Here is a 26,671-nt window from a genome sequence, read left to right on the forward strand (position 1 = left end):
TAATTTGACAAATGGAGTTGCATCCCAAACCACCAACACTTTCCAATAAATTTGTTGGGAAATTACATCTGACATGTAATTTACTATTAAACTATTTCTCCTCTTCAAAGTACTTTCATTAAACTAAAACATTTCAACTTCGGGACTACTGATTACAGTTGTGTTTTGTTTTCAGCTTTTTGCTGAGATTGGAACATGTTTGATTCTATATTAGTATCTATAAAATCTTGGAAGTTATTCAAATCAACTTCATGTTTTAAAATTAAACTTAAATAATATCATTTTTTCACAGCTAGTTATGGTGAAATTACTTCTTCATAAAGCCAAGTAGATGGTTATAATAAATCAAAATAATTTAAAACACTGGAAGAATATTTCCTCGACTGTGCAATTAACAATGTCACAGATGCAGACACAGCACACTTTTAACTCTAATCTGTATTTTTATCATTTTCTCCATCTCAACTCTAAGTCTAGAGTACACAGTGAACAAAACAATAAATCAATCTCTTATTTGTAGTGCAAACTGATTTCAATGGTGTAAATATTCCCATGATGGTGGGATAAGCTACTAACTTATGGTGAGTTCAAGCTACTAACATGGAGTGACTGGGTCTGGAGTTGGGAATTCATGTCCAGCAGCACACAGTCTCAATGTCACAAAATCCTTAAAAGTTGACATATTTTTATATATTGTATTTATTATTTTGATTTTCAGTAAGTTTTTTAAAAAATCAAGTTATAATATTAACAGCGTTTAACAAGCTGGAAAAACTCCTGAAAATTGGCTTTCACTGGCTCGTAAGAACCAGCTCCCACACACCACTCGTGCAACACACAGATCTGCAAGTCTTCAGAAGTCCCTGGCAGAGGTAATAATTCCAAAGGAATGTCAAATGACCTGTGTGAGGGTTTGACATTGTTGCTGTTGGCTCCTGGCTGCCTTAGCCAAGGTCATTCTTTCTAATAATGAAATAAGCACATTTCATAGAAGGCCTCTCTGGGGCCTACTGGAAATCTGCCTACACTGTTGAATATGTTTATAATTGGTTACTGGATTGCCAAGGATCAAGAGGGCAATGTGATTCATCGGCTATTACAGTTTATACTTCTTGATTTTCCTTTCTGGCCACCCTGCAAGTACACATTCCTCCAAGAATCACCAGCTCCTACCTGTAAGACTTCACTTCAAGATGCAGGAAAGTCAAATATATATACATAATGTTAGACAGTTTCATACAACTCCAATGTTCTAATTCTACTAATCAGAAATAAAGTTCTTGGCCGGGTGCAGTGGCTCACGCCTTTAATCCTAGCACTCTGGGAGGCGGAGGCGGGCGGATCATTTGAGCTCAGGAGTTCGAGACCAGCCTGAGCAAGAGCAAGACCCCATCTCTACTAAAAATAGAAAGAAATTAGCTGGACAACTAAAAATATATAGGAAAAATTAGCCGGGCATGGTGGCACAAGCCTGTAGTCCCAGCTACTTGGAAGGCTGAAGTAGAAGGCTTGCTTGAGCCCAGGAGTTTGACATTGCTGTGAGCTAGGCTGATGCCACGGCACTGTAGCCTGGGAAACAGAGTTTATTTTTATAAAATATTGTCTAAATGCTTTCTGGGAGGGTGGGGGGGCTAAAATTTCAGAGAAGTCTAGACATTAATATATTTAGTAAAGGAAATTACTAAAAATGGAAAAATATGTTCTTAACTTTGATATTTTTAAAGAGTATACAGAAATGACAATTGGATTTCCCCATTGAGAATCTTAGTATAGACTAATAGAATATTAAGCTCTTATGTATAGCTTCAGCTTCCTAGAGAATTCAGTTCCCCCCAAATTTCTCTCATTCTCTTTTTTTCTCTTTTGATCTGATAAAATCAGATCTAATTTAAAGTTATCTGCCTCCCCACATTTTAATAAAATGTAAACAGTACAGGTTGCTTCATAGAACAGCAATTCCATCAAATTCAACAAAACATGTAATATAATTAAAGCTAAAATAGCTATAGTTCTTCTGATAATATGTTTTAGACGAGAAAAATTGAGTCTCCCATATAGAGTTTTAGATACCGGATAAACCATTGCTTTCTAGTATAAAATAAACTCGTTTTGAATAAAGCATTAAAATATAATATAACTAATCCTTTGCTTACCAGAATGGAATGTCACAATTTGTGGATTCTCAGACAAAATACGGAAATGGGAATTAACCCAGGTTCCTTTCTCAGCTTTGCCACCGACTTCTCATTACTATGAAAACTGGCAGGTAATTTCCTAGAAAAAAAAAATTTACGAAGTAAAAGATATCTTACTTTTAATGGAGAAGTTGCCAATTTACATATGACTGACTTATGGAAAAACTTTATTCGGTTTTGGCTTTCTAGAGTATCTAAGCCATCTAGGGGCCTAGGAGACTAGAATAGTCTTATTCTTTCTTCCCCGTGGCTAAGTTGGAATTTTTCTTATTTTTCCTCTTCTCCCCTGCTTATTGAACAGATGGAGACTGTGTCAGCTTCCCTTCCTTTCTCCCTCAAGCTGGCTGCCCACTTCACCTGTGGTTCTGTGTTGACTTTGTGACATAGGACTAGCAAGATAAAGGGACTGAGATGAGGATGAGGATGGGCAGAAAACAAGCCTTAAATGATTCTTCCCTACCCTACTCTACCCTGGCTCCAGGATTAGTTCTTTTCAGAAAACTGAGGGCTTTAAAGAACCTTTGAGGGCTTGCCTGGGAACTAGCCATAAGGTGACTTTTATGGGAGAATATACCCAGGTTGCAAACAACCAGCTTCTAGAGTTGAGGACAGCTTGTAATATACTAATCCCATGTTCTTAGGAATATTCATCCTCAGAGAACTCTGGTGCTGAACATGGGTAATTCTCTACCTGGGAAGGCAGGCCCAGTATTCAACATTTTCCTCTCTAACTGGTCACAAGTAGAAGTTGTGGAGGCTTGAGAATCAGTGTAAGCCTCAGAAAAGACTAATTGCAGCCAGTTTTTGCATTCATATCTTGACCTCCCTTTTGCCATGCATATTTACACCTTGTTTGTCAAAAAAGTAATTGTGCTAAAGTTAACCCTTATAATTGATATTCTGATTTCTGAAACACATTCTATTTGGGAATAGAAAAAAAGTGTTCCCAGTTTCCTGATCCAGTGGAATTGCAGAATCTTAGGAGGAAGAATCCTGAAATAACAGTGTGAGATTCAGAAAAGATTTGAAGTGAGAAGATGAGCATTTAATACTTGGGTTGCTGCTATTAGTCTGGTAACCTAGAGCAAGTCACAGAGCCTCAATTTCTTCATCCAGCAAAATGGGAATAATCTAAGTGGTGTGGCTGGGTAAAATCAAAAGAAGACTATTAGAAAATACTTTGTAGCCTATAGTATTATCTCATCCTATGAAGTAAAAAGTTGCCCTTTAGCATAACTGACAGCTTTTTATTAATCACCCCCAGTGACAGGGAGTTCATCTCTGGAAGGTCACTTTAGACAGCTCTAATGACTAACAAGCACGCGCGCGCACACACACACACACACACACACGCACATCCTTCAAAATCTGCCTCCTGGTTAACCCTGATCATCCATTCTAGCTAAGAGCTTCACTAAGGGAAGGAACAAACAGGTCGGTAGGAACTTCTTCAGTAGGAATAGGAACATGGGAGCATTTGCCACAGTACTTATGACCAACTGCCCTTGATGTGTTTTGTGAACAATGGATTTATTTTGCTTATCATGCCTACTCTAGGCAAGTAGAGTGAATCTGCTTTCTCTGAGATCCAGGGAGGAGGCAGTCAACACAGATAAGCAGTTTCCTACACTGTGCAATAGGGTAGCCACTAGCCACATGGCTATTTAAATTTAAATTAAATAAAAATTTTAGTTCCTCATTTCACGTGCTCCATCGCCACATGTTATCAGTTATTGGATGGCACAGATCTGGAAAGTTTCCATCATGGTAGGAAGTTCTATTGAATAGCGGTGGTTGATGATTCATTATCCACTATAATGAGCCAGGAATTAATGAAACACTTTACATATGTGCATATCAATCAATAATGGAAGTTTTATTATCCTTTTAAAATGATTTCATAATAGTATGATTAACTGAACTCTTACTCTGGACAGTTAGAGAAAAAGGGTGTCTTTTATTCCCAAATGAAGATCCTAATCTTCACACTCCTTCCCAACAATCTTAAGAAAATAGAGATAGTATATACTGGTAACCCATGTGGTTATCAAACACCCATTTCCACTCATATCTGGAGATATGAGTATCTCTCTAAGGCGGAGGTCTGTAAATTATGAGGTGCAACACTGAGATCAGAACTAAAGGAAAGTTGAAACCTTCATCTGGCAAATGTTATTGCTTATTTCTTCCTAAAACATGGAGACTTCTCATTAATTCAACTGCAGGACATGGTGAAATAACTGCAGTTAGTTACACTATTTCTTTTACCACTTATCTGAGTAAGGAAGTTCTGCCTGGATACAATACAATATGTACTGCTTTGTATTAATTTTTCTCCAGGGACAAGAAAGAGTGTCCACACTGCCTGTCTTGAAAATAGAGATGGACTGAGGAGGGTGTACCACAAAACAGTAAGATTCTCTCTGAGAGGTATATTCAGATAATGTCACAGCTTTAATTGGGAATGGTGAAACATTTATATCTGGCTAGGTTTGCCCTTCAGGAACTTAGGCCAGTCATTTGCCTTCTCCCAGTCTTGGTTTCTTCATCTATAAAACAGCATGATTGGTCACAAAGGTTTTTGTGATTCCAATGACTTCCCAAAATAACTCTGACCCACATCCTATCTATAAACCTGCTATAGCTTTCGCCTTAACCCACACTGCTGCCACAACCCTGAATCTTCGTGGCATGGCTGTGTCACTCCTGGAGTCTTTTTCTGGGACTTAGTAAATTGTTAGGACAAAGCATTCTACCCATAGGCTTTCTCTTAAAGCCAGCAAATCATTTGCTAAAGTGCTAAAAAAAACTCCCAGGGTCATAAGCTAGCATCCTGGAGGGGTTTCCAGCAGTAGTTGGTAAACTACTGCTCAATGGCCAAATCTAGCCCACCTCCTGTTTTTGTACACCCAGGAGCTAAGAATAATATTTACATTTTTAAATGTTTGGAAAAATAAAGAATAATACTTTATGTCATATGAAAACTATACGAAAGTCAAATGAGGAACCCAGCCACACCCATTCATTTATTGTCCATGGATACTTGTGGGTTACAACAGCTGCGTTGAGCAGTTGCTATAGAGACTATATGGCCCTCAGGCCTAAAATATTATATTTACTATTAATATTTGGCCCTTTACAAAGTTTGCTGGCCCCTGGTGTAGAGCACAGATGGCTTGGCAATGTATCTTAGCTCTGTGTTCCTTCCAGTTTGGCAAATTCTCTGAGATCCTCTGTTCTTCAACTGTTTAATGAGGATGATAATAGCACCTATCTCATGGGGTTTTATGAAGATTAAGCAAATACATAAAATGCTTAAATGAGGATCTGGCATATATTAAGTACTATATATGTTTATTATTATTTGCCAGGATTTTTTTTCATAAATGAAGGCAGCAGCAGCTGACCAATTTGTTACCAATAATTGTAAGAATTTCATTTGCAGCACTCCATTAAAATTTAATTTCTTTAGCAGTAGAGCAGTAGAAAGATGTTTAAAGAGAAATGACAATTAGCATAGTCGTTTATCCACAAAGCTACTTCTGTATTACTTAAAAATATTTTATATGCTATATGCTTCTTTCAAACTTGAGTCTTGAGATTATGCTCAACTTTGAGGTTACCCCTCACCATCTATTCTTATAGTTGGTCACCTCTTTCTGAAGAAACGGGCTTCAAAACAGAGGCTAAGGGACTCATAAAATGCCTAACCTACCTTGATGAGTGTTACAGCATTTGAAAACAGTAACCTACTTTCTGAATCAAACACAAAACAGGCAGCACATATTTTTCTTTGCTGTGAGACAACAGGAACTATTAGAATCTTTCTCACAATTTAGGACTTTCATTTCTGGAGTTTGGGTATCCAAAATGAGGACTTGAGAGGGAAATTAAACATAAGAGGAAAACAATGAACCACATAGCCCAGGAACTTGGAACACAGAGGGGCCCTTTCTACCATAACGAACAAGTACAGCACCACATTGGCAGGTGCCCCAATATTTCTTAAATGCTGATGACTCTCAATGTTTCTGAGCAACCTCTACAGCAAACACTGTGAATCTTACTTATTAATACATTTCTCAAACGTTAAAATTCAGGAAATCATTAAGTCTAGTCCTTAACAGTCAAGGGCAAACAAAAAATTTTTGTGTGTGGTTGAGATTACACAAAACCAAACGAAAATCTCACACCTGAATTGCTTCAAACTGTTCAACTGAATGAAAAAGAAAAATGTCTTAAGTAAAGAAAAACATGTTCTGAGTAATCTAAGTGAAGTTCCAATCTCTCACCTTCCTAAATTTTTACCAGCACACACACAGTTTGCTCTAAACTTTCCTTGTATAAAAAGCAGTTGAATAATTTTGGGGAAAGAGATTGTTTTTGCCTGAATCATCCAGATAATTCAAACAATTCATTTTCCAAACAACGATCTGGGCGAGGCTGTCCTGCCCAGAAAATACCCTCCATCCCACGCAGGCCGCATCTGAGCTACGCCCAGATTAATCAGGCGATCAACTGTCTCCTGGCCAAGAAATACGCTGCTGTCGTTCAATGAACTGTGCAACCAACCACAAGCCAAATTCCCCCTTGCACACCGTTCCTCAAGTTTATCCCTGTTTTCCAAGGGCGCTTTCCCATTTTTATCTTTCAACGTTTCCTTCACCCACTGGCATCTGACTTGCTCTAACGCATTCAGCCCCTTCTCTGCAATACTGCGCTCTGCTCATGGCGGGTCCGCCCTGCCCAATAAAGTTGTATAAATAATAAATGTGCCAGAAAATAGCTAAGGAGGAAGGAAAAAAAGAATTCCCGGGTCGCTGCATTGGTGTTGGACTGTGCCATTAGTGTCGAAGGGAGGAAAGTCCCTGGTGTGAACTGCATCGCCGGTCACAGGTCACGACCGGACCTTCCATCACGCCCGGCCTGGGCACAGAACAGGCAAACAGTCGGAAGTACGCGGGTAGGGCGGCCGCGGGCCGGAGCGGAACCCGGGGCGGGAGGCGGCGGCAGGGCGCGTCCCCCACCGGCCGGCGTGGAGCGCTCGGGGGCGGCCCCCTCGCGGTGGGGCGGGGCGCGCGGCCGGAGGCTGGGCGCGCAGGGCGGCGGTGGCGGCGGTGTAGACTGCACCATGTCGTACCCTGGCGCGGGCGGCGGGTACTACCCAGGCGGGGTAAGTGCTGCCCGCGCGGGCTCGCCGCCCGGCGGCTCCCGGGGCACCGAGAGGTACCTTCGGAGATGCAGCGGCTAGCGGGGTTGAGGCGGCGCCGAGCGGCTCCAGGGCGCCTCCCGCCCCCGGCTCCTCCTTGCTTGCTCGCGGCTTCGCCCTAGGCCCTGCGCTTCCGCCTCTCGCCTCGTCTCCCTCCGTCCTCTCTCCCCTACGGGTGGTCCGCGGGGCCAAGCGCGGGTAGATGGGGACCCAGAAAGCCCACCCTGTGGCTCTCGGATACGCGACCTGAAATAGTGCTAATAGGGTGTTGGCGTCCTTCCCCTCTCTCTCGTTTTCCCCTCAAAGCAACAACAGTTATTTTATTCTAGAATGGTTCCGCGATCTACCTACCTCCCGTTAAAAAAAAAAAAAAAAAATTTAAAGGAAAGAGGTCGGGGAAAGTCCGCTAGAGTAAAAGTCCTGTGGGAAGGCCGCCTCGCCGGGCGTCTGGGATGCGCGTTGTCGTGGGAACTCTTTCCCAGACAATGTTCCCTCGTCACCCACGGTATACAGCTGGCCAAGACGCCTTACTCTTCCCTAGGCTACACCTGTCTCAGTATCTTACCAACTCCTGCCCTCCGTGGTACTTAAAACGCTTTTCAAATACCATAAAAGCTATAAAAACAAAAGGAAGACATTTCTGAGCCCTGCCCTTCAGTTGCTTGCATCGGTTGCTTTTCACCTCAGTAATCTTCAAGTTAATAGGGATTTTAACAGTTGCTTCACCAGTGCAGATTTCACTTTATTGACTACTATTTTTGGTCTAAGTAGCCAGTTTTAAAGTACAGTGTGAGAAGGGAAGAAAGGCGTGGGGTGATGGCAGTTAGAGAGTGCCGGGTGGTGGGGAGGTAAACTTTGGAAGGGTGGTCAGGCGGTTGGTCGGTTGCCTGGCTTTGCACAAAAGCCCTCTGTGGTGAAAGAATAAAATTCGAATCAGCAGATTGATGCGTTTGTGTTTCCTTTTTCGCAGTATGGAGGGGCTCCTGGAGGGCCAGCATTTCCCGGACAAACCCAGGATCCGCTGTATGGTTACTTTGCAGCTGTAGCTGGACAGGTTAGCTTTTCCTTTAATAGTAAAGAATTGTCATATTCTGCATTTGTGTTAGCTTTTGACACTGTGACACAGAAAAACGGAAAAGAGTCCCTTTGTTTCTGCAAAAGAAAAAGAGAAAGAAGGAAAGTTCTGTATTATTTTAGTTTTTTAGTTTTGAGTATTCAGAACAAATTAGGACAGAGTGTTACCTGTATTGTGTTAGTTCGGTTCAAAACTAAACTTGTGATTGAATTAGGGTTAGATTGAACAGAATAGGGGATTATAAATACACTTTGAAGATCTGTAAAGTAGAAAGATGTTTTTAGAACAGAAATGTCAGGGCCAGGGTGGTTTCAAGAGAGGAAGTCAAGATCTGGTGCACATAAACCTCTGTTTGTACCACTTAAAGACATGTACTAGTAATTCTGTATCCAGATTCTGATGGACACTTTCTTCCAGTTGAATTTGATTGTTAATTGTTATTTACTCCCCCTAGAAAATAGGTATGTATGGTAAAAACACACTATTCTCTTCTTGTTATAAGGAAGTTAATCGTGTGAACAATTTAGTTTCTCTTTGATGCAGATGCTGTTACTAGATCAGCTCTTTCACATCCATATTAGGTGTTGTGGCCTGTTGACCCAGAGAAAGAATTCAGACCTGCTCCCCAAGACCTTATACTTGTCTACAGTCTGAGTTGAATGACAGGTGCTGACTTATCTTGAGGGAGGAAACTTCCCTAGCTTTATGAGGTCTCTGTGTGTAGTAAACAGACTGTTGGTATAACCCAGACATGTCCAAAGGGGATATTTATTCTTTTGAATTAAACTTAATCTTGTTTTGATCATAGGCTAGAAGTAGCAAAATCTTAATGTGAAATCTCTTTAGAATATTATGGAATAAAAACCTAAGACCGCCTTTTAAAGTAGCACTCTTAAGAAATACAGCTTGAGAAACTGAATGGAAAATTGAGTCTAAAACTGGAAGACTTTCCTCTTACGTATCTGCTTAATCTATTAATGATCTGTATCTTTGAAACCACAAGACATGGCAAACCTCAAGACTAACATTCTTAGATTGCTGTGCCTCCAGTGTGTAAGTGACCCCACCTCCTTAGCTTTCAGCAGCCCTGGCCTGTATTCAGCATACCCATTGTCTTTCACATTATTGATCCTGCTTCTCATTTATAATTATAACACCCATCAATATGAATGTTTAGGGTTTTTTTAATTTTTTTAATAGATACATTGTGATAAATGTATTCAAAAGTCATACAGCCTCAAAAATGAATACATCATGGCTAGTCATAACAAAATAGTGAATCTTACAAACATAATATTATGTGAAAGAAGATACAAAAATACATTCATATTTAGTAAAAGGGGGGGAATAGTACAGTTATAAAGTGTGGTACACAGAAGACGTTACCTCTCCTGCTAATAAGCCTATATGATACCCATACTGCTTATTCAAGAGGTTTTTGTTACACTATCAAAACTATAATTTTTGAATTTCATCCAGCCTACTTTTCTAGCCTCAGGAAGTCAGATTACCATTCACCAAGTTTCCAGAAATTAGGGTTTTTAAAGGCTATGCTGTTTAAATTGTAACTTGATTGTGTTGTGGTCAGACAATAGTCTGAACTTTTTATAATTTATGTAATATTTTATAGGTACATTTTTCCTTTTATGATTAGTTATAGATATTTTATTTTAAAATCCCTAAAAATAACATGTATCTAGTTCTTACCTAGTTTAGCCAATGAATGGGCATTGGGAACCCAACCTGTATCTTCCAGATATAATTGTCCTCTGGAAAAAAAAAAAAAAAACATTGACCATATGATAAGAAATGTTGACCAAAGGAGGCCTCTTTCTGCTTGAACCAAGCCTTCTATTTACTGATGTCTACTGTGTACCTATTCTCTTTCTCCCTCTCAAAAAAAAAAAAAAAATAGAGGAATATTATTTTTAAGCAACTCCATAAGTAATTTAAAATGCTTAGCTTTGGCAGTTTCCTAGCTCAGACTAAGAGAAGAGTAGTTGACAAAACAGACTCTTTCATCATTAAATTATTTTTGGAAGTAGGATGAGGAAAAGAATGCCCACTTTTGGAAAGTATTCTTAAAAAAAAAAGTCTCATGCATCATACTCATTTTCTTTGTTACTATTGCTGCATTGAATACAAGAAATAAACAACTTAAAAGTACAAATCACTATTATGATTCATCTTCCTATTTTTTTCAAAAGGATGGTCAAATAGATGCTGATGAACTGCAGAGATGTCTGACAGAGTCTGGCATTGCAGGTGGATACAAACGTAAGTTGACAGTCCCAGAGTTCTCTAAAAGTACTCTTGTATTTCATATTTTAGCTGTTACTTGTGATGATAGCCTTCAAGGAAACAGCTTTTCTGACCCAGCAAAATCTAAAATTTCAAAAAGCTAAATTAACATTATTTCCAAATGTTGATTTGAAAACAGTTCTTAATATAAATCATTGCACTCTACCTGCCAGCTTAGTGGATTTCTTGAATTTGGATTTTATGTATCTGGAAGTATCTGAACCAGTGAGAGACAGTTTGGGTGGCCTCCTTCACAGAGAACAAGTAAAGTGCTGAAATGAAATCTGCCAGGTCAGGTGTCATTAATGATAGGAACTACATTTACTGCTATTTGCCAAGAGCTTACTCTGCCCTGGACCTGGTGGCACTTAGTACTTTGGATGGCCATTCCTGCACTCCTGGTCCTTGGAGCCCTGGGTATACTACTAGCAACAAGAATGCTTGTCATGACATTTCCCAGGTCTTCCCTCTTTCTTTCCTCTTACCATTTCAGAGAATGTGTTCAGCATAAGTAGGAAGTGCACTTTCTACTTTCTGAAATTCCTTGCAGTAGTAGTTCTCCTCCCTCTTCTCAGTTCCTGGCAGGCTAGACTTGATGTCCTATAACTCAGCATTTACCCTCCTCCCTGCCCCCCACCCCCCCGCCTGCTTTTCAGCTCTCTGCCATGAGCTGCAGGTAGGGAAACAGTGCAAAGATGCTGCATCCCATGCACACCGCATTCCCCCCACGCCCACCACGGGGGCTTTCTCTTCAAATCAGATCTTGACCGTGACAGAATTCCAGGGTAGAGAATAGCGTATTACCTGCCAACTTCTTTGCCAGTTGTTTGGGGACAGAACATCACATTGAAGCCCCAATTTCATGGTAAGCTAAGGATTAAAATGCTCAAACTGGAATTCACACCTAAGAAATTATAGTGGCATTTTTTGACTGGTTGACATTGACGTATTTGCTAGATGGCTGTCTTTGAACTGTTTGTGTTTCTATTTTTATCATCCTTTGTTTTATGTGACTTCAGTATCCTACTACTGATTCCTCATTGGATGAATTAATACAAAAGAAGAAACTTTTGAGTTTCTGTCATTTAATCTGGTCCTAAACAAAAGAAGCATTTCTAGACTAGGAATTTTTTTTACTGTTGTAGGCAGTACATTTACATTATTAATTGTTAATCTCAAGCAGTTGAGATGGTGAACCAGAAAGTTCTAATAGCAGGGTTTGCCAAAATGAGGTGAGGCCATAACATAGAACTATTATTCTACAGCCTTTCAGTAGAAGAGGTGTGGCAGATTTTAAAACCTAAGTGGGTTGCATATTCGTAGAGTAGTCCTTTTAAAAATTTTATTTGAGAAAGCCACTTTAGTGATGGCCTTAGATGGATACATTAAAGAGAAGACACTTCCTGAGTCATGGGGACCGTGCAATTGAGTTGACTTGCTTAATCTCTTCTAGTGACTGTAATGAACCACAGAACCGCCCTTCTTGTGAGGTGCCAGAGTTTTGTAATACAGAAATTATACAGCCATTAGTCTTTTAAACCCGGTCCCAGCTTACAAATCAAAAAGCACAGATCCAGAGTGGGAGGGTGGGATACTCCAGCCTAGTACCTACAGATCCCTTCTTAACCTGTTTAAAAGGAAGCAGTCACACTTGGAGGTAGAGTTTATGAGAGAAGTTGCTCTAGTCTACAGGATAGTAATTCAGCATCTCTTCTTCCCTTGAATTTAGTTGTTCCTCTGTGGTAAGGTTGAGAGAAACAACTAGAGATAGGGCTTTCCTGTGAGGCCTATTATGTTTCGACTAGAGGAAAAGATGTTTGAGGCATTCTAGTAGAGTGAACAGAAGAGAGGAGAAAGAGTAAAGGTAAAATTACAGCAAAGATTCTTCTGAAATTATTTAAAATAGAAATAGAACTAATAAAAGCTATTTGGGGGGGAATACAATTAACAAAACTGAGCAAGAGGTTTCCTCATCCAAACTTAATGGGCGTGTGTGTTGTAGTTCATTAGAACTGTCTGGAATGATAAATTGTTCCCTTTTGTTCACTGTCCATTGCCTTCCCTGCCTTTCAGATCCTTCTCACAAAAGGTGACCCTATTTTGATCTTTCTGACACACAGCTCTAACCTGTCACTCTCCTCCTCCAACAGTCTTTACTTGGTGCCCATAAAAGAAAGGCTTACAGCTTAGAAGGAATTCAAGATCCTCTGTAGTGCAGCCTGGTCTAACCAGCCATGTTTCCTTCCACTTCCTTTATGCTCTCTGTGGGTCGTATTGAGCTGTTCATATACTCTTTGCCTGCCCTGGACCTTCTGCTTCTCTCTTACATTGGTCCTTAGCTGTCACCAAATGCCCCCTCCCCAGTCATTTTTGTCATTCAAGGCTTGGCTTAAATGTTACCTCGTTTTATGAAATCTTCCTGATTTCTTACCTTCCTGAAATCTTAGCTTCTTTTTATGGATTTCTTGATTACCAGGAGGAACCTCTCACTCCCCAGTACCTCTTGGTACTTTCTGGTACCTTCGTTAGATTTACTGCTCTCTGTCTTCATTAGAGTTGTATGGTGTGTATGACTTACCTTTTCCCTAGACTATCAGCAGGGCAATATCCAGTTTCACATTTATATATCCAAAGTTCTTGGAACCCTGAGCCCTGTACCTAGTAAGTACTTAATGAGTGGCTATTGAGTTAATGGGTATGGAAAATTTTCTAAAATGCAAAAATCATTGCCCTATACCCTCATTGGTATTTTGATTTGAAATTATAGATTACTTTTAAATATCAGTAAAAATCAGAAAATTTTATTCAAAAAACATTCCTCCTTAGACTGAGAGGGGTATACATATAAAATGCAGGGGTATACAGCTTCCTGCATAGCGATGAGAATTCAGTCTCATCAGCACATTCATTTGTCTAGCCAACAAGTTTTTTTTGTTTTGTTTTGTTTTGTTTTGTTTTTTTCAGAGAGTCTCACTCTGTTGCCCGGGCCAGAGTGAGTGCCGTGGCATCAGCCTAGCTCACAGCAACCTCAAACTCCTGAGCTCAAGCGATCCTCCTACCTCAGCCTCCCGAGTAGCTGGGACTACAGGCATGTGCCACCATGCCCGGCTAATTTTTTCTGTATATATTTTTAGTTGTCCAGCTAATTTATTTCTATTTTTAGTAGAGACAGGGTCTCGATCTTGCTCAGGCTAGTCTCGAACTCCTGACCTCAAGCAATCCTCCCGCCTCAGCCTCCCAGAGTGCTAGGATTACAGGTGTGAGCCACCACGCCTTGCCTAGCCAATAAGTTTTTAACGGGCACCTTCCATGTGCCAGGTCCGGGTGTGCAGCCACAAACGACGCCCACAGGGCATTTTAAAAGCACTCAGATAAGCAAGGATAGAAGCTGGGGGACCACATAGGACGGGCACATAACCCAGACAGGAATCAGGAAAGTTTTCCATGCAGAATTGATACCTAAACTGAGGAGAAGTGAAAGTAGAGCAGAAATGAGGCCAACTGAGAAGTGAGTGGGATGGGGAAGTTTTGTTCCAAGCAGATAGAACAGCACACGTGCAAAAGACCCAGAGAGAGCATGGTTCGGCCAAGGAACTGAGAAATTCCCGTGAAGATAGTATGGTCAGTTGAATCAGTAAGAGACTAGCTGGATGGGAAAGTAAGTATATGGCCTGATGCCAGTCAAGGTGTTTGACTTTATCCTGAGGACAGTAGAACACTGACACTGGGTTTCACATAGGACAGCACATACCACCCCTGGTTGTAGGCAAAGACTAACTTGGGGACGTGGGAGTCAGGGGTACCCACTGGGAGCTGTTGGAGCCATACAGGTGAGAGAAATGCTAACTAAACCAGGACAGTGGGGCTGTTTAGAGGGTGATTTGATTATGGGGGTGGGGGGGGAATTGAGGACGCTTCCAGGTTTCTGGCTTGGGTAACTGTTGAGTGGATGGTGGTGCCATTCATAAAACTGGGAGACATTGAAGCTGTCTGCCTCACAGCCCCTCAGAAACCTTGATGTGAGCCAAACAATCGGCTCTGTCCTGTGATTTTCAAGCCTCCTCGAGAGTGGTTCTTAAACTTTGAGCAGCATCAGCATCACCTGGAAAGCTTCCAAAAACCAGATTGCTGGGACCCTCCCTAGAGTATCTCATTTAGGAGGTCTGGAGTGAGACCTGAGAATTTCACCACTAACAAATTTCCATGTGATGCTGGTCCAGATGCTTGAACCAGCTGCTTTAAAGTGAATATATATCACTTTAAAGGGATCTTGTTAACATTCAGATTCTGACTTTATTGGTGTAGATTAAGGGCTGAGATTCTTCAGTTCTCACAAGCACCCAGGTGATTCTGATATGGCTGGTCCAGGAATCACACTTTGAGTAGAATGGTGTTCTCAACTTTGGCTGCTCATTGGAATCATCTGAAAAGCTTTTTAAAAATACTGATACCTGGGTCCCACGCTCAGAGAGTCTGATTTAATTGTTCTGTGGTGCAGCACAGTGTCAGAATCTTTTAAAGCTTCCAGGTGATTCTGATAAGCACCAGGGTTGAGAACCACTGGTCTAGGTTAGAGAGACTTCATGCCTCCACACAACTTAAAAGAAGGAAGAATGGACTAGCTCTTTACCAGTGTAGAAAAGTATTGCCTCCTCCTCTCACCTCAGAGAATATTATCTGTGGATCCCACAGAGATTGAGAGACCAAATTAGAAATAGTCCCCAGTCTTTTATTTCTGGTAAAGAATATGCCAAACACAGGAATCTGTTAAATGTGGAAAACCTATAGTTTGCACTATTTGGAGACATTACGGTAATTAGCTAGCTCAGCTGTGTTTTAATTTCAGTTTCATCAGAGAAAAAATACAAAGCTAGAAAGAGCCATAAAAAATGTTAGTTCTGTGTGCATCTTAACTTGCAGAATTTATACTATTAATAGCTTTTCCCATATGACCCTTGTCACATCTGCCTTTTAGCTTCTTTGTACCTATGCAATATTTCTTCAAAGTCATTGATTTGCATTATTACAATGTAAGATACAAGGGGATCTCTATTTTTAATTTCTTAATGCTTAGACAACCAGTAGGCTACAACATTGGGTGTGCTCTGGTTTGGTTGCATAGTGGGGTACACAGATGCTCTCGGAATGCTCCCAAACTATAGGTAAACGAAAAAGGCTTCTGAACAACGGCCACCACTGAATTGGTCATTGGGTCTCACTCCAGAGTGCTCTTAATTAACACACAATGCTAACAAGCATATTTGTCTGGTTTCATATACAAGTGAAGAAGAGACTATTTGAGGTAGAAGGTCACTGTTCAGTGCCTGACGTTAAAGGGAAAAGACAGAAAAACAAATGATTGGTACAAAATTAGCAAAACCAGCTATTTATAGTCATTTATGAGCAGGAACAAAGCAACCCTACTTTCCCAGCCACCATGGTGAATATCATGCATTATGGTGAATTAAAGATCTCTATGTCAAAATCAAATTTGGGTTCTAGAAGGAATCTTATTTAAAAATCTGAAAAAAATCTACTTGGAAGCTCCATATAATTTAGTCACATGTAAATTGAGTAGTATATAAAAATTAAAGTGTATAAATAATCGTATTTCTAATTAATTGGAATGTATCAAATGTAATGTGAATTTTTGAAATTAATATGTATGTACTTTTCTTAATTTAACAGCTTTTAACCTGGAGACTTGTCGGCTTATGGTTTCAATGCTGGATGTATCCTTTATCTTGATTGTTGTCTAGAATGTTTCTTTCTTGACAAAAAATTTTCTAAAGGAATTAATCTCAGCAGTAATACCTGATAAACACAAAATGACCACTAAAAAGCCTTCTGAAAATAATTAGCTTTTAGATTGTAATTTGGTGTGGAAAAAGGAAGTTTAGTAAGTGGAATGTTAGCTGTTCAGGAATTCAAGGAAGCACCGAAGTAGGAGGAGTATAGAAACCAGAGTGTCAGGGAAGCTTTTTCTTTAACATTGATTGCGCTACATGACTCACGCCTGACCTTCAAGTGATGGGCTTTTTCACTTCCCAGTTACTGGACTCAGTTTAGCTAGTGCTGACCCTGTGGTGTATTCCATCCCACCTCTTTCTCCAAAAGTGAAATCCTTGAGTCTTGGAGGACTAACCAAGAGAACGTTAGTGCCAACGATGACGCTAGGAGAGAAGGGTAAACAGAATAGCCTGGGACACCCAGAAAGTGCAGCCCAGTTCCAGTAACCAGACTGCTTTTTACAGGTGGTTCACAATGGTGGTGTTATTTCCTTGTAATTAGATCACATCGGTTAGGTTTTATTCACAGTAAAAATAGGTACTCAGAGCTTTTTCTCCATAGCTTCTTTTTTTTTTTTTTTTTTTTTTTTTTTTTTTTGAGACAGAGTCTCACTCTGTTGCCCAGGCTAGAGTGAGTGCCGTGGCGTCAGCCTAGCTCACAGCAACCTCAAACTCCTGAGCTCAAGCGATCCTCCTGTCTCAGCCTCCCGAGTAGCTGGGACTACAGGCATGCACCACCATGCCCGGCTAATTTTTTCTATATATATTTTTAGCTGTCCATATAATTTCTTTCTATTTTTAGTAGAGATGGGGTCTCGCTCTTGCTCAGGCTGGTCTCGAACTCCTGAGCTGAAACGATCCGCCCACCTCGGCCTCCCAGAGTGCTAGGATTACAGGCGTGAGCCACCACGCCCGGCCTCCCATAGCTTCTTTTTATTTTTTTTTTGTCGTTGCTCTTTTTATTGTATCATACAACAAATGCACAATAACTACTTTTTGACCAAAAAAAAGAACATTAAATTCCCCTTATCCTTGATCTTTCACTTAATCATTAGGAAATGTTCCAAATACAGAAACTCTGATCCTTGATTCTAGTTCAGAGAGATATGTCTGGCACAATGGGTTTCAATGAATTTAAAGAACTCTGGTCTGTACTGAATGGCTGGAGACAACACTTCATCAGTTTTGACAGCGATAGGAGTGGAACGGTGGATCCTCAAGAATTGCAGAAGGCCCTGACGACAATGGGTGGGTATGGCCAACTAGAACTGTCCATTCATTGGTAGAAGTCAGTTTTTTATTTCTAAAAGTAAATGCTACTAGAAGGCAGTTTCTGTTTTCTTAGAAGGTGTATATGTTCATAAAAATTATTTCACAGCCTTAAAAAATTGCATTTGATTCTTTTTAATGGTTTGGTTTTTGTTTGCAGTCCTTTTTTGCTGGATGATTGTTCTTCTTTTCAGGATTTAGATTGAGTCCCCAGGCTGTGAATTCAATTGCAAAACGATACAGCACCAATGGGAAGATTACCTTCGATGACTACATTGCCTGCTGCGTCAAACTGAGGGCTCTCACAGGTGTGTTCTGTGGGATCGTGTCATCACCACAAGCCAAGAAGATAGTTTTTATGACACCCATTTCATTTTTCAGTGCTTCTGAACTTGTACTGTTTCCATTCAATTTTTTTCTGCTTCGTAGATTTTTAACATTACTGTTAAGCATAGATAGCAAAATAATTGTTTTTCAGAATTTACTTTAGTTATTAATCTGCCATTAAAATAAGCTTAACTAAATTTTATTAAAATGTTCCAAAACAACCAGGTAATTTTGTGCATTTTGGTCAGATGATGATTATGAGTGATTTCTCCCTGGAATGTGAAATATTTGAAAAGAGTGAAATTAAAGTAAATCCTTTTCAGTAGGTCATAGCTAAAATTGGGTAGGATATTTGATCACAGCCCACTTGTCCTATTAGGGACACTATCCAACTATTTCCTAAGTAAGCAATATCTATGTTATTAAGAAGTTTGAAATCCCATATTTTCATCACAAGTAATGGCCTCAGAAGTTGCACAGCTTTTACTGACTTTAGGATAAGGTATTTTCTTCCAGCTCCACATTGTAAAAGATAGCTGGCTGACTTCTGCCTATATTACTTTGTTGCATATTGAATCTTTATTTATATAGTTGGCTGCTTTGCTTTGGTCTTTTGTTTATGTTGACTGATTATACAATTTAAATGTTACTGCAGTTTCAACCCAATGCCAAAATAATTAACTATAGTTATTTTAGAAAAGCTTAACCATACATTTGTCTGTGTTGTTTTACAGACAGCTTTCGAAGACGGGATACTGCTCAGCAAGGTGTTGTGAATTTCCCATATGATGATGTAAGTCTCAGTAAATTAAGAGCTAAGTAGATGGATAAGATGCACACAAGATGGGCATTCCTTTTGAAGTTAGCTGTTAAGAACATCTAAAAGATGCCAGAGAAATCAGGGATTAAATGATCAGAAGGACTTATCATCCAAAATTTGTTAATTTCATTCATTAATCTTACCCAAAGTTATACCACTATTTGATTTGTACTCAGAGACCTGGGTTCAAGACCCAGCTTGTCATATTTATTAGCTGAGTCGCTTAAGCAGGTTTCTTAACTGCTCTGACTGTTTGATTAAAGAGGATGTAGTAATAATAGCATCCTCGCTGAGCTGATATAAGATTTCTATCAGAAATATCCTTGAAAACCACTATGCAGATACTGTGTCTGCTTTTGCCTTCTATAAACAAACCATCTCAATCATTGAGAAGCAGTTTTAAGAGCTCAAAGCTGTACTTTGTACAACTGTGTTCTTCATTGATAATGTAAGGCAGGTACCAACTTAAAGTGCAATTTAAAACAAGTTACATACTAAACAGCCATGCTAACTATGGTAGGTTAAAGCCAAATAGCCAGTATGAACATAACCAAGTGCCATCTTTAATGGCATTAGTTGGACGTACATAACAAAGTTTGGGAGATATTTAGTCATTTGGTCAGTTTTTGCCTAGCCATTGATTTTAAAAAATAACTTTTAGAATTGAAATCACTGTAATCACTGAATATTCTAAAATGTTTTTCCATTGCAAAATATTAAAATGCACATATTTTCGGTTTAGCAACTGCTGCAATTTTAAGTACATTTTTAAAAGGCTTAGTGTGTGTGAGTATGCTTATTTCTTCTGCTTAAGGGTGTGCTCTCTTTAGTGTTACTTCTCAGTTGACAGTCCCGTCACTGTTTCCAGAGATCGAGAGGCTGCGTGGGGAATAGAAAGAGCATGGGCTTCAGCCTCAGATGGAGCCACTTAAAAGATTTCTAAACATCCTGATCCTTAGTGTCCTTTTCTGTAAAATAGGGATAATCAGCTTGGCCTTGTGGAAGAGCTGCAAGGATTAGCAGTACCTTAAGAATCTTACGAGTGGCCGGGCACAGTGGCTCATGCCTGTAATCCTAGCACTCTGGGAGGCCGAGGCGGGAGGATCACTTGAGGTCAGGAGTTCGAGACCAGCCTGAGCAAGAGCGACATGCCGTCTCTCCTAAAAATAGAAAAAAAAAATAGCCAGTCAACTAAAAATAGAAACAAAAAATTAGCTGGGCATGGTGGCTTGTGCCTGTAGTTCCAGCTACTTGGGAGTCTGAGGCAGGAGGATCACTTGAGCCCAGGAGTTTGAGGTTGCTGTGAGCTATGATGATGCCACTGCACTCACTCTAGCCTGGGCAACAAAGCGAGACTCTATCTCAAAAAAAAAAAAAAAAAAAAAAAAAAATCTTACGAGTATTGGGGAAGTAAAAAAAACTGATACAAAGTGCAGAATCTATTGCTGTGTCCTTAGTGGGGGAGCCCCCATTTCAAATACCAGTGCTTCTAAACTCAGGTTTCTGAGTTGCCAGAGACTGGTCAGCTGTTCTTTTTCTGTGCATACATATATTTGCATGGCAGGATTTAATTTAATAAAGCAGATTTAAAGAGAAGAAACTGTTTAAAGATGCTTCATTAGAGTAGTCGGGTAATACCGTACAGTTTGGAAGTCCTCATGTGATACAACAGTATAAACTCCAGTTAATTGTATTTTGGGGTACCTTTGACCACAACCATTTCTAGAGTCTTAGATATTATTTGAATTTAAATAATTCTTTATCCATTGCAGTAATATCTGCTTCCAGTAAGAAGTTTTGATGTGAGAATCCCATTGGATTTTATATTAGACTCCTTCCCTAAAAGAAACTTCCCATCTATCATTTACTCCTACTTTAGAAAATTGTTTTTTTCTTACCCACAATTCAAATGAGTAAATGAAAACGAAAGTGTTTTGAGGTCAGTAGACTAACACTGACTTTTCTCTTTCAGTTCATTCAGTGTGTCATGAGTGTTTAAATCAAGAAGCTGCGTGAATATAATCGACATTCCAACTGGATTTCTCCTTCGCCCTTACTCTTTGCCTTGAGTAATGTGTGTAAACTTGCATTGCCACTTTCCCTTAACAGCTAGTGTAAAGGTTTATTACTTTATGTACAACTGAAGTTTTGTTGTTAGTTTTGATAATAAATTCTTTGGAACTTTAATACTATAAGATTAATGGTCTTTTACACCATTTAGAACTTCCTTGAGCCATGATCAATCAATCATGCATTTTCTTGCTAACCCTATTTTATGTAAATTTAAGTATACATAATGTTTAAGGCACGTTTTTCACTGTGAGATACTAATAGAAACTTTTACTCAGACTACAGCTGTTACCTTCCCTCTCTTGGAGGGGCTCTGATGTGGTATTGAAAGTTTTATGTGTGAAGTATTCTTATGTAAATGATCACTTGGATGAAAAACAATGGTAATCTCTGTCAGGCTTCACCTTAGTAGCCATTTAGCACAGGCTTTAAGACTTACAGGTATTTTAATGGCCTTATGAATGAACAAGGGAATGTGAACGATTGTTTTCTGCCTCTCTAAAAATCTGTTGAATGCTTTGAGTGGCAGATACTGTCACCAAGGCCCTCTTTGTCATCATCCATTTAAATCTTTATTAACTATACTTAAAAAATTTGTACATTATAAACTATATAAAAAGAAAATTAGTAAGAAAAAGACTAAGGGAATATATGAAATATTAACTATGGTTATTTTTGGCTAATGGTATTCTAGGTGACTTTAATTGCCTTCTATATATTTCAGCATTTTCCAAATTTAATGTGTATGTTTTCCTTTTAAAATTAAAAGATGTTAATTTTTAAAATATTGATACATTTTGATATGCCATGTGTTCACAAATTAAAAAATATACACATCAGGAAGACTGGAAAGAGTGTACCAAAATGTTGATGTAGCTACCAGTGGGAGTCAGGATCATGAGTCCATTTTCTCCCTTCCTGCTACTTTTCCAAATATTCTTTCATAAGCAGGTATTACATTTGTAATGAAAAATTTTTTAAAAAGTTTAAAGCAGGGTTTTCCAGTAAGATCTAGATTCTAATGCTGGCCATGCCTCTTACTATATGGTATGGTCACTGTGAATAACCACAGGAGACTCAGTGTCCCCATCTTTGAAAAGGAGGTAATACTTACCTCTTGGGGTATTTCTGAATTTGAAAAAGTGTGTCAATGTGACAAGCACCAAAAATGTTTCAAAACTGGCCTGGTTTGTGTTTTGGTTTTTTTTTTTTTTGCAAGAGTTTAACAGATAAAAAATAAATTAGTCTGTTAGTCTGTTTTCTCCTTGCTAGCAGTGTCTGTCTTACTCTAGGACACATTGTGAGTTACCATTCATGTGAACAATTAGTTGTGAACCAATGAAAATAAAACATTTTTCTAAGCATTTTTAGCATCATTTCACTATTTTTTCAAATATTGCTAAAATATATTCATTCAATATTTATTCAACCCTAACATATAATTATGTAGTTATGCCCAGATTATGTATCAGCATGTGAAGCAGCCTGCTGTATATTACACAGTGACTCTAGGTTTCATACCTGCATATATTGTTTGTGAGGCCACAAAGCTTTGCGTAAGCCTAGGCTGTCCAGAAATGGGCCACAAGGGGCTCGAGGATCAGGATGCAGAGAGCTCACCTTCGGAGTCCAACACCTGCTGTTCGGTTTCAACTCACCAGGATCCTCTGAGGAAATCATAATTTAAGGAAATGGTAATTTCCTGGATGAGGATACGTGGTAGGGAAGGAGGCCCTTGCTGATCCAAGGTTATTGGCCATATTTGAACCATCCTAATGTTCACATAAGTCCCAAGGTGTGCTGAATCGATCACAGTTCTGAATTTGCTTTTAGGTAAGTGCTAACGTATTACAAAACCATGCCTCTCGAATCATTCGGTTAATTCAATTTAATTACTGAAACCTTGAAACAAACCTCCTTATCTTCTCCACTTCTGCTTTCAGTTTCTTTCCAAAAGCACGGAGCATAGTCTTCAGTAGGTTTCTGCAGTTAGTTTCCTTCCTCTTTAATTTCAGCCAAAGTCTTCCTGACAGGTGAATCTCATGTTGCCTTATTTCTATTTTATGCTGGGTTCTGTGTTTCATTCATTGTATGCTTCTAGTGTAGCCTCGCTGGCTACATCAAAACTGTTTCCTGGTCTGTTTATTTTTTCTTAAAGCATCTAGTTGGAGCATGGTAAAGCTGTGAGCTCAAACTTGAATACTTCATTATTTAAGAATTAAGTTCCTCAAATCACTCCAACTTGGGATTTAATTTTATCTTGGAGATGTGTGCTTTAGTCTTGTGCTTCAAGAGAATCATGATTTATAAAGTACTTACAACACATTGCACGTGCTTCTGTAGGAACGTAGCTGCCAGAGGCCTGGTGCTTCCTGGGGACAGTTGGCATACATTTGTACCACAACAGTCCTATTGGATTAAAGCTCTCGCCCCTACTGAGACAAACTGGAGTTTACGCTGTACTTCAGCATGATGTTCCAGGAGTAGGTACCATCAGTCCGTGAGATGTCACATGAGCTAAAACTTCTGCTATCTGTGAACTAGACTTTGCTTTGGCACAACTGAGTGTATTGCTGTTTCAGTGTTCATTTAATTATTATATGCCTAAAATATCATAAATACAAGAAATGGAGCTATATGTAATCACTATAAGCTTTTTAAATCTCACAATAAATGTACAAACCCTTCGTCAATGACTTCCTTCTATTTTTCTCACATTAAAACAGCACCTTGACTACTTATAACTGCTTTTGAGCTGAAGGCAAGGAAACTGCAAATGCCAGAATAATGACTGGCAGGTGTGGTGTTTAGGCAAGGAACTCAAGAACCTAATCTGAACCCATCCAGACTCAGTGCTTTAGAATCCAGCACAAGTGAGCTTGTTAATTAAGCACTGCTGCCTGAGCAATAGGACAGGATATAGGAAATGAATCCTCCTGAGAGTGAGGGAGAAAGTTTACGAGGAGAGGCAGGTGGGTAAGTGGAGGAAACTACTTTTGCCACCAGATGAGGAAACTGGTCCCTTCTGGAACAATGTGGAACAGAAAAGAACCCCCAAATAGGCCCCCCACAAAGCTTCTAAAAGAGAAACTGGCTGGGAATAAAAAAAGAAAGGGAATCGTGCATCAAAATAACATAAATCTTTTATTGAAAGTCACTTTATTGATGTTACAATGAGAGTTACATAGAAAACTGTGTTATCTTATTAGTGAATACTAATAAAATTGTGCCAGAAATTTGAATCTCAAGATACAGTGACCTTTAAAAACAGCAAGATTTTGTTTACTTACAATGTGAGAACAGTTTTATAACTTGAACAGCCATAAAACAAATCACGCTCAAGAAAGCAGTTGCCATATACATTTCTGTTGGTGTTTGCCAAAACCCACTAATTTTTAAAATAGCTTAAGAATCTGAAGTGCAGAGTAGCAGAGAAATGTTAAAATGGTGTGAATCTAAATATATACACATGATTACCTGATTACCGAAAGCGAAACCATGCTACAATTAACATTTCCATGGGGTGGCTTCCACTACCTGCAGATGGACATTGCCTGTTGAAGATGATCTGATCGATGTGGAAAACACTAGTGCAGACTTACACTGGCCAACAGAAACTGGTAGAACACGTAGTTTCTGAAAGACATCTTGAGATGCTAGTTTGGAGGGGCAAGTCTCCCAGCAAGTTAAAAAAGGAGTTCATTTTGAATAAACCTTTTGTTAAGCATTTTTGTAGTTTTTAAAAAAAAACAAAAATAAAAAGTTTTCCATACAAAACAAAGGTGCTGGGTCATTATTACACTTTAAAAAGACTGGTTGTAGAATCACAGTTTTTTTGTGCTGGATTAGAAAACAAAAGTGGGGTTTCTAATCAGGCAGTGATAAACATGTATAATTTAGCAGGAGCTCTTGTATTATTACTAAGTATTAATCCATATCAGCACTTTCTATATTGAGTTATCTGGTATAATTTAGCACCGCTATATTTAAAGATTTGGGGCTGTTTGCATTATGTTAGAGCTTAACCATCAAAACACAAATCATAGTCTCAAAATTCATAAGAGACTAGGACCTAAGGTGAATGCAGATTAGTATTTATATATGTATTCGCTAACGAGAGGAAAATGCCCTCCATAAACTCTTTGAAACTTTATTGATGATTTTGTATGTGCATTATCTTAACAAGATCGCTTCGTCTCATTGTATGCCTTTTTCTAAAACAAAACGCAACACACATTTTTGCCTGGTTTTGATTTCAAGAACATGAAATGATGATCACCTGACCAAAACCCTGCCAGCCTTGAAGCACCTCCCAGTATGATACAGGTTCTATGAACAATGCAACAGGAACACTCGAGGAGGAGTGACTGGCCCATCATGGACTGCACCATGAAGTACTTACAGAGCCAACACTCAGTGAAAATGCAAAGCACACAAGTCTGTCTTAGGCACCCAGCACCTCTCTTCCCACCACGCCCCCAATGACCATTCACTTGGCTTCGGGGATCTTCGTGTGGCTGTCTACCTTGCGCCTATGCCAGGACTAAATGCCTCACGACCTCTCAAAGGTTACTGCTTCTTATCTCCCCCATCCTGAAATTCGCACTCTTAGGACCCATCTGTCAGTGACTCCCAAAGTTGCATAATCCATGTCAACGTGCCAACTGGAGAAGACTAAAGATGGCTGCCACCTCTCTTCTGCACCCCTAGGGTCCTCCCAAGTGCCAGTTTAGCCAAAGTAGGGACTGGTCTCCACGACAGTGAAAATTCCTAATTAGGAGGAAAGGGCTGCACAGCTACTGAGGGGGAGCTACTTTAAAAGTAGGAAAGTTCTGGAAGCAACTCTCAACTCTCATAGTGAGGATGCTTACTGTTTATCAGGCTATGGATATAAAGGCCCCAAATACTAACTCGGCAGGTTTTTGGTTTCGAATGTTTGTTTTGTTTTTCTGCTTACAAACAACCACAAGATACTCCATTTTGGGGAATCTAACAAAGCAATGAGTACAATGTGAGTAGAAATACTATCTTCTGTTTTCTAAAGTCTTGTTGCATCTTTGGTCTGCATCTGCAGGTGTGGCAGAAAAGCTCCTCTTGGAATTAAAAGCACCTGCCCCACAGAGCACATGCTACCAGCATGTGCCAACAATTCCCAGCAGGGGTATGTTAACAGCACAGTTGCTCACATAACATCAGGATTGGCCGCTGCCTCTCAGCCGATCTCCGTCAGAGCAGACTGGGCATTTCACAATGCAATAAACAGAGGAAGCCTTAGTTCTCTGACGCTGGGAGAAAAGCTGCTCATCCAAAATCAGAGTAGTCTTTTGCATTTGGAAAATATCTCAGAGAAGGGAAAAAAAGTTCGAGCCCCAAATTAAGCCCTATTATTTCATAGAAGTGCGAAGCTAGTAGAGAGCAAGAAGGAGAAATTCATCTTGACTTCATATATTTAAGGGGGGGGAAGTATTTAGGTGGCAATTTTGGAGGAAAAGATAAAAGGAAAAAGATACTTGAGCATAAAAAGTAGACATTATATTGCAAATGGGAGTCAAAGTGTTTTATGGAAAATTCATGCAACTTACCAAATGATCGGGTGATATTTATAATATGCTGCCA

General features: G+C 39.5%; 1 protein-coding gene across 2 annotated transcripts; it reads left to right on the forward strand.

Annotated features, from left to right (window-relative positions):
* Window positions 1–7,315: 7,315 nt before the first annotated feature.
* Window positions 7,316–21,645, forward strand: SRI (sorcin). Of its 2 annotated transcripts, XM_069461888.1 has the most exons (8): window positions 7,316–7,368; window positions 8,375–8,458; window positions 10,687–10,756; window positions 16,469–16,512; window positions 17,670–17,817; window positions 18,033–18,146; window positions 18,900–18,958; window positions 20,958–21,645. In XM_069461888.1, exons 1-8 carry the CDS (start codon window positions 7,327–7,329, stop codon window positions 20,982–20,984), a joined length of 588 nt encoding a protein of 195 aa, XP_069317989.1. In that variant the 5' UTR covers window positions 7,316–7,326; the 3' UTR covers window positions 20,985–21,645. The 2 variants fall into 2 exon arrangements, with proteins under 2 accessions (XP_069317989.1, XP_069317988.1); XM_069461887.1 differs by lacking the exon at window positions 20,958–21,645 and having other exon boundaries at window positions 18,900–19,263.
* Window positions 21,646–26,671: the final 5,026 nt, after the last annotated feature.

Source organism: Eulemur rufifrons, chromosome 29 (genome assembly GCF_041146395.1).
Source record: "Eulemur rufifrons isolate Redbay chromosome 29, OSU_ERuf_1, whole genome shotgun sequence".
Classification (NCBI taxonomy): domain Eukaryota; kingdom Metazoa; phylum Chordata; class Mammalia; order Primates; family Lemuridae; genus Eulemur; species Eulemur rufifrons.

Bases quoted from the DNA above. Each gene is read 5' to 3' on its own strand.
- SRI (XM_069461887.1), top strand. From the start codon at position 7,327: ATGTCGTACCCTGGCGCGGGCGGCGGGTACTACCCAGGCGGG. The intron at 7,369-8,374 runs GTAAGTGCTGCC...CCTTTTTCGCAG, and splicing joins GCGGGTACTACCCAGGCGGG to TATGGAGGGGCTCCTGGAGG. The intron at 10,757-16,468 runs GTAAGTTGACAG...TTAATTTAACAG, and splicing joins CATTGCAGGTGGATACAAAC to CTTTTAACCTGGAGACTTGT.